General features: G+C 56.0%; 1 protein-coding gene across 1 annotated transcript in view; it reads right to left on the bottom strand.

The window, feature by feature from the left end:
• Nucleotides 1-14617, bottom strand: part of LOC119111101 (medium-chain acyl-CoA ligase ACSF2, mitochondrial) — a 77807-nt gene that overhangs the window by 41220 nt on the left and 21970 nt on the right. The window contains exons 4-5 of the mRNA XM_037234927.1: nt 12409-12519; nt 10487-10608 (exon numbers count right to left, since the gene is read on the bottom strand). Coding sequence (XP_037090822.1) covers nt 10487-10608; nt 12409-12519 — 233 coding nt within the window. The remainder of the gene's footprint in view (nt 1-10486; nt 10609-12408; nt 12520-14617) is intronic.

Raw genomic sequence — 14617 nt, 5'->3', positions numbered from 1 at the left:
GTTAAGCTTTGAGTCACCTGATTGGATTTTGCAGGTGATTAAAATGGCACGGTGCGTGACGGGCGTGCAGGGTGCCGTGACGGGTGTGTGACAGGCGCGCAGGGTGCCGTGACGGGTGTGTGACGGGTGTTCAGGGTGCCGTGACGGGTGTGAGAAGGGTGTTCAGGGTGCCGTGACGGGCGTGTGACGAGTGTACAGGGTGCCGTGACGGATATGTGACGGGATGCGGGGTGACCGTGACAGGTCCGTGCCGAAGGTCCACGGAAGCTGTGAAGGTGCCGGGTATGCAGGGAGGATGCGGTGACGCAGTGACTGCTTTGCTGGATGTGACATCTGTGTGACAAGCGCGCCGGCTGCGACAAGAATATCGCGGGTTTTGCAAGTATGCGACGGTTAGTCGCGACAGCTGGGCATATGACGGCATGTCAACGTCGGCGTCGTGCCGGCACGGGCGCTATGTCGGTCACGTAGCAGGTATGTGACAGGCCTAGTCCGGCAGGTCTGTATGTCAGGTCTCTGGCTCCCTTGCAGACGATGCAGCTGCTCAGACATGAACAGCCAGTCCGTGACAGTTGTGACAGGTGTGTGACAGTCGCTCCCCTTGCAGACGGCGCAGCCGCTCAGACACGAGCAGCGTGACGGTTGCGACAGGTGTGTGACGCCCTGTCCCTTCTTGCAGACGGTGCAGCCGCTCAGACATGAGCAGCCGGTCTGGGTCCGGCCGCGCCACATGGAGCTCATCCGGGTCGTCGTCATCGGCGCTCCACAGGTTGGGAAGTCCACCATCGTCAAGGTAACGGCGGTCAGCCGAGACGGTCAGCCTGGGGGGTCAGCGCCGGGTCGCCCGGACCACGCCACCGTGGCGCCACCCGGCGGCGGCCTGGACACCGGGGGCACGCGCGGCACGGGGTGGGGCATGGCTTTTTCCAGGACGCGTTGTCTTCGAAACAGCTCAAAATGGGTTTCGAGACAGTGGAGTGGCTGGATGGCTCCACAGCTTGTTCACAGTTTTATCAATGTCTTGCTTAATGAGGTAGGTACGGCGGCGTAAGTGAAGGACAGCCTGAAAACTGGCGCCACATTACTGTCGCCTTAGTCTAGGAACGACACACCTTTGATAGTATTTGCCTCAGGCCCCTGTTCTACCTGCTGTTGACCGATTACCCTTTTCTTACGGTGTTACTGTCAAGTGTGTCAGGTCTCTCATTTACATGTCAACGAACAGTCCGTTTCACATTTCACAGCCGTGATAAAAAATGTTTATATTCAATTCACCTCACATTTCTCTGGTAACGCTCAGGCAATCTCACGATTACAAGCCAACGCACAACCCGTCATACTGTTCACTTTAAACTCACAGGAACCTCGCAGCTTTCTGACAACGCGCAGTCTCTACCGCAAGACCCTGGCAGCGCATAATGAACTTTTAATGTGTAGTAGTCCACTATGTGCTACAACTCCAATACTACAACTCTAATACGCTTGAATTAGAGTTGTAGAGTCTTCGAGAAAGCATGCCCATACTCAGATAGCGGTTTCTTTTTCTTAAACATTGTTTAAGGACAGTGGAGTTTGGGGAAGGCACGGCGGGTTAATCAACCGCTCTCCAATTTTGTGCTCAATAACCATGAACATTTTATCTTGCAGTGGAATGCCTTATTTTGAATGCATTGGCCCCATGACGTTCTGTCCCAAAGGTCCATCCCGCAGCTGCCTGCCACTTCAAAGTCCGTCCCGTAGTTGCCCGTCACTGTACAGTCCGTCCGGCAGTTCCCTGCCACCGCACAGCCCGTCCCGCAGTTCCCTGTCACCGCAAAGTCCGTCCCGCAGTTCCCCACCACCGTACAGCCCGTCCCACAGTTCCCTGTCACCGCAAAGTCCGTCCCGCAGTTCCCCACCACCGTACAGCCCGTTCCACAGTTGCCTGCCACAGCACAGTCCGTCCCGCAGTTCCCCACCACCGTACAGCCCGTCCCACAGTTCCCTGTCACCGCAAAGTCCGTCCCGCATTCCCCACCACCGCACAGCCCGTCCCACAGTTCCCTGTCACCGCAAAGTCCGTCCCGCAGTTGCCTGTCACCGCACAGCCCTTCCCAGATTTGCCTGCCACCGCACAGTCCGTCCTGCAGTTCTCTGCCACAACATTTTGCAGGTGATTAAAATGGCGCAGTTCCCCACCACCGCACAGTCCGTCCCATATTTCCCCATCACCACAAAGTCCGTCCCGCAGTTCCCCATCACCGCACAGTCCGTCCCGCAGTTGCCTGTCACCGCACAGCCCTTCCCACAGTTGCCTGCCACCGCACAGTCCGTCCTGCAGTTCTCTGCCACAACGCAGTCCGTCCCGCAGTTGCCTGTCACCGCACAGCCCTTTCCACAGTTGCCTGCCACCGCACAGTCCGTCCTGCAGTTCTCTGCCACAACGCAGTCCGTCCTGCAGTTCCCCACCACCGCACAGTCCGTCCGGCAGTTCCCAATCACCGCACAGTCCGTCCCGCAGTTTTCCATCACCGCACAGTCCGTCCCGTAGTTCCCCATCACCGCACAGTCCGTCCCGCAGTTCCCTATCACCTCACAGTCCGTCTGACAAAACGCTCGTCGGGGCCGCACGCGCCGAGCGCCGCCTCCGTTTGCTCGAAGGACCCTCAGGGAATCAGCCGTTTGGGGCGGCGGGCCGTGACGCGAATGCCGATGACCTGGTACTGTCTCAGCAGGGGCAGTCACGCGCCCCAATTCTGTCTTCCCGGTCCCGGCTATTCATCACGAGAAAGGTTCACTCAGGCTGCCGCGGCCTGTGCCCTGAACAGCTCATTTGGACTCATGTCGTCCGCAAGGCGCATTCATCATATTTATGAAGCCTGCAACGTTTGCAGCATATTCCGGCACCTAGGCCTTTAATATGTCAGCTGCCGTGAATGCAAAGTGTCTCAAAGCGGCCAAAACCCGATCGCCCATTTCGCATACAAGCTGACAATATCGAGCATACCTGTAGCGTGGTCGGCTCAAAACAGATGTTATTCGTTGCGAATCAATACACGCTCCCTAAAGAGACGGAAAGCGGAGACAGACTGTTTTCAGCTTTCATGTCAGATTTTAGCTCCTGAGCTCTTGAATACGGAGCGAACAGCCGGTGCAGATGCCGGCAGCCGATGCAGGGTGACGTCGCTCATAGGTCCGTGTAGCCAAAAAAAGAAGCGTCGAGCTGATGTGTGTGTACAGCATAACTCGTTTGCGTCTCGACAAAAAGCGACTGGAGAACCATTCGGACAGGTTGGGTTAGTTACCTTTCGTTAAAAAAGAACAGCTAAGGATAATTCATCGTTTCTTTAAACGATGGTATTCAGAGATCATGTATGTATCTATCGTCTGTGGTATGTCGTCGCATAATCTCCAGCCTTTCCATACGGCATCCAAGATTTACCGGCGCGGCTGCCGCAAACGCACCATTTACGCTACTGCGCGAGCCATCACATCCGACAATAGCGTATATATCTCAGATGCCTAACAATGCCAGCTAGGATGTACGTCTATGAATACCGCCATCGAATGTAACAACGTGTCCTTCATAAGCACTTTGTAGGGACTAGGGATTTACAGTGTTTCACAGCCTGATCTGTACTATTCATGGCATCAGTCATACTGTGAAATGATTGACACTATTGCTGTACAGCCTTGCATCGTATTAATCTAGACGAACTCTGTCAGCGCTCCGGTCCCGAAATAGCCAACTTTGGGTGTCAGTTTTCAGCGTGTTGATATTCCTATCCGGGCGCATCCTTGCTGCCAAAAACCAGGCAAGGATGTTCCTGTTTTGCCTGCCGGGTTGGGGCAAATGCTTTGAACCGCGCTGAACTCTCGACTCAAGCTGAAATATCGCAGAATTGACAGCCTTGGCTCTCTGCGTACCTCCGCATCCGCACCCGGAGTGTCAGCCTCACCAGCGCCCTGGAAAACTCTGGAATACTAAGATAACTGGAAAGCTAAGATGTCGGAATCGCTCCCCAACGACATCAGAGTCTTCCAGGGCTTTCCTGTTCGTCCCCCCCCCCCCCCCGCTCTGTTGCGTCTCTACCAAAAAACTGCGTCTGTCCTCTGAGGACGCAGTTGCCCAATATAACGACAACTAAATTGTGGCCAGTGGTGCAAAATCGAAATTCCAAAACGTGGTTTCTACGATGGGACATGTTTCAATTGTTGCTGCTGAGTAACTCACAAAATTTGCGCAAAGCCCCTGACTTGACGGCACATTTTCGCAGTGGCAGCCTCCTTCCCGTGCCGACCGGAAGCAGAGCAATGAAATAAGATGCTTTGAAAACAGTGGTTTGCAGAAAAACCTATTTCGAATGCTCAAAAAATAGTTAGCCAGTTAGCAAGCTATTTTTTGGTGCAAATTCGCTCACCGGATCCGACGGAGAGCGCGAATGTTAGTGGACTGGCTAAACGCGGACAGTCCAGTGACACCATGCCGCGTGTTTGGCGCACAAGGTGCGGTGCTGTGACGTGGCAGAGACATTGACCGGGAGCTCATATAGCTCACAGACCCGTGAGCGATACACGAGGCAGGATAGCAGCCTGTGCGTGTCCGGGCTTCGCACGGACATGGGTCGGGACCGGAACCAGTTCTATAATCGCGCACCGCAGCGGTGCGGACAGTCCGTGCCATGCAGAGGCCGCAGGAGCCGCAGCAAGTTCGCTGCCGCCGAACTTGCTGCGGCTCCCAATCTCCTTACTTGGCCGCCACTTGGGGCGCCGGCTGTGCGGGGACTTGGAGTTATACATGGCCCAACTTGATCCGTGATCCGTTATTTTGTTCGCTGCTACATGGGGTGTCGATAAGTGAAGGCGTTAACCACTGTGCGTCTGGGAAACTGGAGGTACGGCGTTCGAATTCCCGCGGTGCCCGCTCATCCTGCCAGGATGCGATGCAGGCAACGCCATGTAGCCCCAGAAGCTGAGTACGTCGATAAGTCCCAATGACGGCGATGACCCTTTATCCTTTGTCAAAGTGTTTGCATGTATTTGCGGGCATGCCATGTGATAGCCACGGCTCTGCTGTTATATATTTTTTCACGCGAGGCCGCAAAGGCGTATATTGTCTTTGATCCCAATACGTGTCTGGCTGTCGGCGCGCCATGGGTAATTGTTTGTCTAGGGAATTTGCGTGTCGTGCGCTGCATTTATGCCGTGAACATTCCCATTCAGTTGCAGCAGCCCGTTCGTTCAGATCCATGTGTGCTGTGATGCAGCAGCTTACCGGGAGAAGCCCGTATTGTGTTACAACAGTCTGTTCAGAGCCATCCGTGTTGTGTTGCAGCAGTCTGTTCAGAGCTGTCCGTGTTGTGTTGCAGCAGTCTGTTCAGAGCCGTCCGTGTTGTGCTGCAGCAGTCTGTTCAGAGCCGTCCGTGTTGTGTTGCAGCAGACTGTTTAGAGCCATCCGTGTTGTGTTGCAGCAGTCTGTTCAGAGCTGTCCGTGTTGTGTTGCAGCAGTCTGGTCAGAGCCGTCCGCGTTGTATTGCAGCAGTCTGTTCAGAGCCGTCCGTGTTGTGTTGCAGCAGTCTGTTCAGAGCCGTCCGTGTTGTGTTGCAGCAGTTCGTGCAGAGCGCGGCGCCGGGGCGGCCGCAGTGCGCGCTCTCGGACGGCTGCCCGCGCCACACCTACTTCCCGGCCGTACTGCTGAACAGCCAGCTGTTCGCCTTCCGGCTGCACGACGTGGCCAGCGTGCGGCGCTTCCCAGCCGGCTCTGAGCAGGAGTGGAGCTCGTGCCGCGCGCTCGGCCTGCGCAGCGCCGCCGCCTACGTGCTCGTGTTCGACCTCACGTGCCCAGAGTCGTTCCGCTACATCCGCACCATCCGCGACCAGATGCTCGAGTCGCGCGACATGCAGCGCGTGCCCGTCATCGTGGTGGGCAACAAGCGCGACAAGGTGGCGGCGCACGGCGCGCGCGGCTGCCGCGACGCCTCCGCCACCGTGCGCAAACACTGGAAGTGGCCGTACGTCGAGTGCTCGGCCAAGTTCAACTACCGCGTGCTGCAGGTGTTCCGCGAGCTGACGATGGCGCTGGACGCGCTGCGGCAGGAGGAGGCGCCGCCGACGGAGGCCGAGGCGGCGGCGCGGTCGGAGCAAGCGGCGCGGTGCCGCCACTGCACCATCCAGTAGGGCGGCGGCCGGCCTGCTCGCTCGTGCCCAGCGGGGCCGCACAATCCCTTTTTTATCTGTGTTGGCGCGGGCGCGTTAGCGCTCGCCGATGTGACGAAACCATGTACAAGACGAGGAAGTGCAAATGCTCTCGTGAGTGGAACCCACTTCTGGGAGGAGGATGCTGGATGGATGACGATCGCGCAATAAGCTCCGGTCTGGCGGAGAGTGTGCCGGCCTGATCAGGTGCGCACGGCTGAGGGCAGCGTGCCGGCCGGGGTGCCCGCCCCCCGACCCTGTCTTTCACTGGCCTCACCCGCCGCGCGGCCGTGGCGTGTCCGTGCCGCCGCGCTGGACCGAGTCCCAATCAGTGTACCCGCCACTCTGCCCTCGTAATACACGCCACCGTGCGCGACCGCGTTTCGCCGCGTCCGGCAGCGGCCGCCGGTCGGCCGGCACCGTCCGACGCCGATGGCTGCCGGCGGCTGCCGGACTGCACCGGGAGCCGGGCAGAGGAGGCTCTGCGGCGTTAGCGGCGCGGCCGGGGCGTTAACAGCGCACCCGTACGCCGCCGCTGCAAATGAGGCGGGACGGCGGATCAGTGCACGCTCGTGGCGCGCACAGGAGCGGCGGCGGAGGCAGCAGCCAGGCCGTCACACAGCTGGTCACGAGGTCAATAACAGGACGGCAGGCACTCAACGGCTGACCAGGCTCCTGGACGTGCGACAAACAGCCTGAGCCCATCGGACCTCCCTTTTGGACGTCGAGAAAATAACAGATGATCCGAGGAAGATGGCTGAGATTTTCCTCGCTTTTTTGACCAGTCAACTGAATTCAGATAGAGTCCGCACGACGGGGCCTGGTTGCTTTTCGGTACCTTTTGTGGTTCGTGATAGGCAGTGGGACTTAACGACACATTTAGCTGATGAGGCTACGTGGCGTCACCCGCCTCACACCCTGGCAAGAAGGGAGGGAGGAGGGGAGGGGGGGGGGGGGCACCGCGGGGAATCGAGCACCGCATCTCTCGCTTCCCAGACACGCAGCTTAACCAGTCCACTTCTGGTGATCCACTTTTGTAAATTTATCAGGCATTAAGTGATATATAAAACGCAACACCAAGTGATTTCAAACGGTGTGATCGCAAGGTAGATAGCATTGACTCGGATACTTATCTTTGCGGTCAATATACATGTCAAATACATGTAAAAAGCTGGGAGTGGACAATCCGTTTTTTTTTTAGTTGTTTCTCAGTTGTTTCCCCAAAACCTGTGAGCTTGTTACTCTGCCCCCTCCCCCTTCCAACTGCGGAGCCAATAATTCGGCAACCTTTGTGTGGACAGAATGGAGAAATTACGGCATACAGTTGCAACACCATGAGTATAGCACCAAATGACTTTTCCTAGCCAACAGCCAGACACAGCCCCCGGCTGTGACCGGTTATGACAACACAGCCGCGGCGCATCAGTCGCTCACGCGATCTTATGCAGTAAAGCTGTGAGACGGGCTGAAGACAGTTCTGAGAAAGCCGGGTGAATGACGGATGGTTAAAAGGCGCGAAGGATTAAAAATAGCGTATGCCTAAAGACGGGCACCGGCGCGTTCTCTCTCGACACATCAACTCGCGGTGCATAAATACCGCACGGTGTCGGACAAGAATAAAGACAGAGCCTCACCATCCCGGGAAGAGTTAATTGATAAGCACAGCTATCCAACCGAGCGATCCAGGTCTACCCACCGTGCCCCGGACGTCCCGGGAGAGCCGCTGAGCCTCCGCGGACTGGGGGCGTGACCGTACGAACAGAGGCCTCCGTCTGCCGTTAGAAAACTACGCTCGTGACGTAACACTTTGGACACTGCATGGCCTTACTATCACTAGGTTGTAGTTGACGGCGACATTCCCCACGTCCATGTTGTTTCGATCAGATTGTGTATGCACCTCGATGTGCGACGTATCTCACGCGGCAACAACCAAATGCCCAGCACCTTGCGTTTACGCGGATGTCTGCCGAATCGAAAATGGCTGACTTTTGCGTCAACTTATGCAACTGTCACAAACTGACATGGTCCATCTGGGGTTCGGTGCTCACTGCCGTCACATGATAAGGTAAGCAAGCTGCCGCAAATCGTAAGCATGACCATAACGTGAGCCGGGGTGACATGCCTTTGCAACCATCAATTGGTGGCTGACCACGACAAACATTATCCTGGACGGCAAATGAAAAAATGGACTCGTGTCGATTAACATGAATATGCAGCGAATGTTTTGTGACCCTTTCCTGTTTCCTCTGGTGGGTATTGTTTTAGCATCCTACTAGTGCAACGATGCAGAACCCTGGCGTGGTACACAGACGACAAAAGGTTATTTGAGCAATTGTTCCATCTGCACCAGCCAGTCCAAACCCTACGTCGTCTACGAAGAACTAAGCTATGAGCTTTGGATGGCCGATGCTGCAGTGCAGCACGACACGACACGCGCGCCTTTGATACCCACACACGCCACCGGTAACGCCTTGATACCAGCTTTGATGTGGTCCCCAAACTTCTGTCACACATATCCGATACATCGCCATCAACGTCTCGAACAAATCCGTCCGATGCGCCCGCCGGACACGCCGCTACTTGGAGGCGGATCCCGTCGAAGAAGTTCACAAATCGGGCGACACACGAGAAGCTCGAGTTCAGTCAGCGCGGCGCGGCTCGTACTGTCCGCTGGTGGCGCGCGCTGCGGGAATATTCTCAGGACGCTACAAGGACACGAAGCCACGGCACATCCACCCTCCCGGCCAGCCTGCTGCGCTCCGCACCGCTGTCTGCGGGCGCTTCGCAACATCAGCCACGCGCTGGCGCCATGTTTTACAGGGAAGCGGGTGGGCTTCAAGTGCTACCCTTGCCATTTCATGGCGATTTTATCACTACTGAAGAGTGATGTCCGACCACGGGTGGACAGTTGCTCCATCAGCCTCCAGTAACTCATGATTCCGAATCGACAACACCCCAACTCTCACAAGATCGTGGCATATATAATAATGTCAGCTTACTGTCAAACGTGTGGGCCATGATCGCATGTAAGGTTTCTGAGTTTCGTAAGTGAATATAACCCAGTGGCACACCAGTACTTTATGCATCAGATCACGCTTTATTGTCGGCATGTTGAGACGATGCAGACACCTCTCTACCATCTAGTCACCGTCACAGCGAATGCATGTAAAAAGAAACCAATTCGATGAAATGAGCCAATGATATCCCTACGTCTTCAAATGCGGATCCAAAACGGCGTGACATCAGCGAAACACGAAAATGATTAGCACCAATAACACAACGCTCATTACCAGCGACGCCAATGCATTCTAGTGGGGATACGTTGACATTTGTGAGCGGACGTACGCACGTTAACTGATACGCGTAGGTACGCTGCAATGGCCTTACAGTAGCCAACATGGCTCGGCGATAATGTAACCTGAGGAAAAGGTCCATCGCTATTGCATGCAGACAATCCCTGAATACATAATTGCGGTCAATGACCAATAGCATGCTACAGTGAATGTAAAACAACATTAAGCAGTTCTATTGACGCGGTAAAAACAAACTGAACTAAATCTGACCCTTTTCTCCGACATCACTCAACCATAAATGGCATAGAGAAAATGGCACGCAAATGTGGACTTACACGGGTTATATGGGTTCATGGCTCCCGCCCGGCATGGGCCGATCCAAGCTTATATCATCAGGCGATCCCACCTACAAGGCTCAAACGTCAACCAAACTGCTCCCATAACCTTTCCAACCGTCCCCAGCTTCACCCCGCTCTGACACCAAGCGGGACAACAGTCAGCTGAGCGACGTCATCCGGCCGTCAGACGCCAGCCAGCTGATCGATATCCTTTGAGAAAAATACTCCGACCGATTGGCCAGCGAAAAATCACAAAAGATCGCGCTGGCAATGCAGCCGATGTGAACGATGCTCAATGTCAATCCATTCCACCTGGAGAACACTGATCTCAATTCAATAAAACACTGCTCCCGCTGACCCATCCACAACTGGCAAACAGCTCTATCATTCAATAGAACGTTACAAACATGCCGAGTTCGGCAGCACGGACTATCGAAGGACAAAGGAAGTTGTGGTCGCCAGATTCATCTAAAGGTAACTGACCTCCACTGAATTAATCCCCTTTCCCACCAAACCCCCAAAACCCATCCGCAAACTACCCTCCTGTTGCGCGCAGCGACGAGCCGCTCGTCGCACGGGCCGCTCCGCCCAGCCGGCAGAGGAGGCCTGCACGCAGCGTCGTCGGCATGCCGCGCGCCGCCACGGCCGCACCGCGCGCCGTCGGTCGGCGGCGCCGGCTACTGCTCCAAGCCCAGCTCCTCGGCCATCATCCGGCGCATGACGAACTTCTGGACCTTGCCCGTCACCGTCTTGGGGAAGTCGTCGCGGAACACGATGTAACGCGGCACCTTGTAATGGGCGATCTGAAAACGGCGCGCCGATCTGTGACAGCCGGACCGACAGTCACGGAGCCGGGCATGACAGCCGGCAGCCACGCGCCGCGGCATCGTACAGAGCCACGCATGAGCAGGCACCGGCAGGACACAGTCCGCTGCGGTGCCGCCCTCTCAACGACTCACTCCGTCAGCACTTCGGTTAAGTTCTCGTGCTTCAAGTTCTGGATCCCCCAGAACAGTTGTTTCAAGATTCGTAAGCCGCGACATTGTAACGCTACCAGACGGCATCTGATCACAATATCCATCCCACAGTGATGAATGACACTACATGTAAGCATTCTCAGGCCTTCAGAATTATGAGGTTAAACTGGATATTAATCGATCCAGGATGGCATACCTTCTACTGTGTGTATTTTGCTGTATATATGCATCTATCTGTACATTCTTCTGTATCTAACTGTATAGCTTCTACAGTAGCAGTGCATACACCCTTGAAGCAATACATACAGCTACGTATTCTGTAAGGCACATTCTGGCAGAGCGACACAGAAGAACAGGCGACAGACAAACGAGCGGGCACGGCGCCCAGATCGGCCCACGGGGGCCTCTCCAGAGGCGCCGGGCGGCCGGACCAGGCCGCCCCATTTCAGCTGTCCGACAACGCTGCCAATTCTCGGCAATTCACGCTCGCAGATGTGACGGGCATTTGTGAGCCAGACTCCGGGAATCCGTGGGTGGCTGGACGACTATTTCCGACAGTCAAGGCCCACGTTCCCGAGCACAAAGGCTGGATTTGTGCAATGTCAACAAACGGATCCCGGAATTGCTTTTAGCGTAATAGTGAGCCCGGTTAAACAGGCCAGCGCTGCGGTGTACTACTGTGTTCCACTCAATCAACAAAGACCGATACATAAATAGCCCAGCGGCTTGCGTCACAATAGTTCCAGGCCTACACCATGGTGACACGCTTTAAAGCTTCAGCCAGGTACGTACAGCGTTCGCTAGTGAAATAAATCTGCACAGAGGTGTTCAAGAATGCATCAGTTCCAAACTGCTCGTTGGTTGTTATTACTTCTGACTCATATCGATACTGCTGACTAAAATATATTTGTCTGGTGTCTTGGTCTAAAAAGACATCCACGTTCGTCGGACCCTTCAGCAGCTTTTGTGCTTCGACGTGACGAACAGTTCCTCACTGAATCTCTTCCAACCATGCGTTACGGGATGTCCAGCTGATTGTCGAGCCAGTGCAATCCAGCCTAGTTGGCCCTTATCACGAACAACCTACCATAATATGCCGTGCTAGCAGCGAGCCCATGCATATTTCCCCACCATTGACGCACGCCGAAGCGCGCATCTGCTCTCAGGTCTCGGTGATTCCAAGTTTTATGCTTCGTCTTCCACGGCCCCAGGCGGAAAAGCGAGTGGAGGCTGACATTTACAAACTACCTAATTTCTCGGGGCGTCATAAACACACCGTACTTTGTTGATCGTGACGAAAATGCCAATCTCTCAATACCCTGAAGTTCACAGGCGGCACGCCTTCATGCGGCGATTTTAATCCGCATCTGTTCCTCACACAAATGCGCTGTTGTAAGCGAACCATCGCCATAATCACTTACCCTTGATATCGAAGACTACACAGTCATGCTTAGGAAACCTACTGCTCCGCACAAGCTTAGCACGGACATTGCTCACAGCTTAACAAACTGCCACATAATGACGTGACGATAACTGCGATAGCACCAGGCCTTGGCCACCTCTCCCGTAACTGCGGGCCGGCCGCGACGGGCGCTGCATGGCCGCCGCGCCGCCGCCCGCTCTCACCCGGCCCTTGGCGAAGCTCCTGATGTCGTGTTCGCTGACGGCGCCGGGCTGACGGCTGCGGACCCAGACGCACAGCTCCTCGCCCATCCGCTCGTCCGGCACGCCAAACGCCTGCCAACGGGCCAGCCGCGTGTAGTCTGCCGCTCCGGGACACCGCGACACGGCTAGGGGACAATGGCATGCACCGCGGCGGAGCCGGAGACGCAGGCTGCGTCGCTGCGGCGCCGGCCACCCAACGACACTGCTAGAGGGGACAATGGCACACGCCGCGGCGGAGCCGGGGACGCAGGCTGCGCCGCTGCGGCGCCGGCCACCCAACGACACTGCTAGAGGGGACAATGGCACGCGCCGCGGCGGAGCCGGGGACGCAGGCTGCGGCGCTGCGGCGCCGGCCACCCAGCGACACGGCTAGAGGACAATGGCACGCGCCGCGGCGGAGCCAGGGAAGGAGGCTGCGCCGCTGCGACACCGGTCACCCAGCACGCTCAGAGCCGGCTCGGACGCGCTGGGACGGGCGACGGTTAACTGTTAAGTCATGCGAAGATAATGACGAAGTGGGCAAGAAATCAAGCCGCGTAATTGTTATCTGTCACCTCGTCCTAGGGGGACTTAACGCCAACAGCAGCCATATTGAACTGCTCCCGCAACTGGCCTGTGGAATGGGGCATCACTGAAGCGTGTGTGTCATTGGGGCTTTACGACGCACTCAGCTGCTGAGGCTATATGGCGTCGCCTGCCTCTCACCCTGGCAGGAAGGGCGGGCACCGCGGGGAATCGAACCCCGTACCTCTGGTTTCCCAGGCGCGCAGTGGTTAACGCAGACGCGTAACCACTACACTACCGGCACCCTACATCACTGAAGCCAAAAATTTGTCATTCAAAAGGTAAAATCGCTGCCGTCTGTCGGCTGCGTGCGTTTCTCTCCATCATTCGCCGACTCCACCCTAACAAACTGCTCACTTGACGTTCGCACCGCGTTCAACACTCCCACATTAATAGGGGGAGGGGGGCCACGCTCGGTGTCGCTCCGCGCGTAGCATCGAGCTGATCGCACGGACGTGGCACCAGGACCATCGCCGGCACCGTTAGCACATCGTTCGGCGCATCTGCAACAGCCGACGCGGAGTTTACGGGTCGAGGCGGCCACCAATTACCCGTCCAGTGGCGCAGTCGGCTCGTGGCCTCGTTACTAGCAAAAACGGCGCGTTCGGCTTCGGTCTGGGCGTGACGCCGGCAGGATACCTATGACATCGTCCCGACCCCACAGCAGCAACAAGGCGGGCGTACCGTGCTGACGGCAAACCCATGTCAGAAGAGAGCAAGCGGCGACGGCGGGAGCGGCCGGACAGCGGATCGATGGCGGCGGCGTTTGAACAGTCGATCTGTGTTCACAGTGGCCCTGTGTCGATGGTGGGTCCGGCGTGACGGAGGAACACCCTCAATAGTCGACCGGTATTGACGGGGACCGTCGTAGCGACACTGAACTTGGCGCATGCGAATCCCCCAACGACCAGGGAGAACTCGTTACTCGGAACTCGTCTGAGACAGTTTTCTCAGTAAATCTTCGGAGAACACCCGAAGTTGTCGATTTCAGGCCGAGTGCTCGTCGCACTCATCAGCTACCACGACAAAACGATAGCGATCCACGCAGGGGCGTGGTGTACCGCCCCAGCGGCGTGTCATCTTTGTCGTTCATTGGTGTTTTCCGGCGCGTCGACTGCAATGGTCATTTTGCGCCTATCAGCAGGGGGGGGGGGGGGGTCATCAGTACCATCAATGTTCATCAGGCCATTGGAAACACGCGAGCGATGCTTAGTAACACGCGATACTCGGCAGACTCAGGTGAGAATACAGCAAGGAAATTAGCTTGAAATGCTTATGCTGACAATTATCGGCCTCCGATGTGCCAGGAGATTCTTTTTAAACGACTTTTTCAGACAAACATTCCTGTTTTGTATAAACTTGAATCTTTAAGCCGTGCTCGTGGTCGCAAACGAGCAGGGTGAAATCAAAACACTGTCTGATACTAGGACACGTGACTACAGATAATTTTCCCAATTCGTACTGACACTGCCGTTCAAAAGATATCCCCAAAAAATCACTTTCGAATTTCCGCATCCCAACATCCGATGCAGGATTATGTTTTAAGGATCGCACGAAACACATGCCGCTTGTCCGGAAGACCGTGATAACCCATCACGAGAAAGGT

This window comes from Pollicipes pollicipes, unplaced genomic scaffold (genome assembly GCF_011947565.3).
Source record: "Pollicipes pollicipes isolate AB1234 unplaced genomic scaffold, Ppol_2.1 Scaffold_7261;HRSCAF=8764_pilon_pilon_pilon, whole genome shotgun sequence".
Lineage (NCBI taxonomy): Eukaryota > Metazoa > Arthropoda > Thecostraca > Pollicipedomorpha > Pollicipedidae > Pollicipes > Pollicipes pollicipes.
This window is presented reverse-complemented; position numbering and strand designations above follow the sequence as displayed.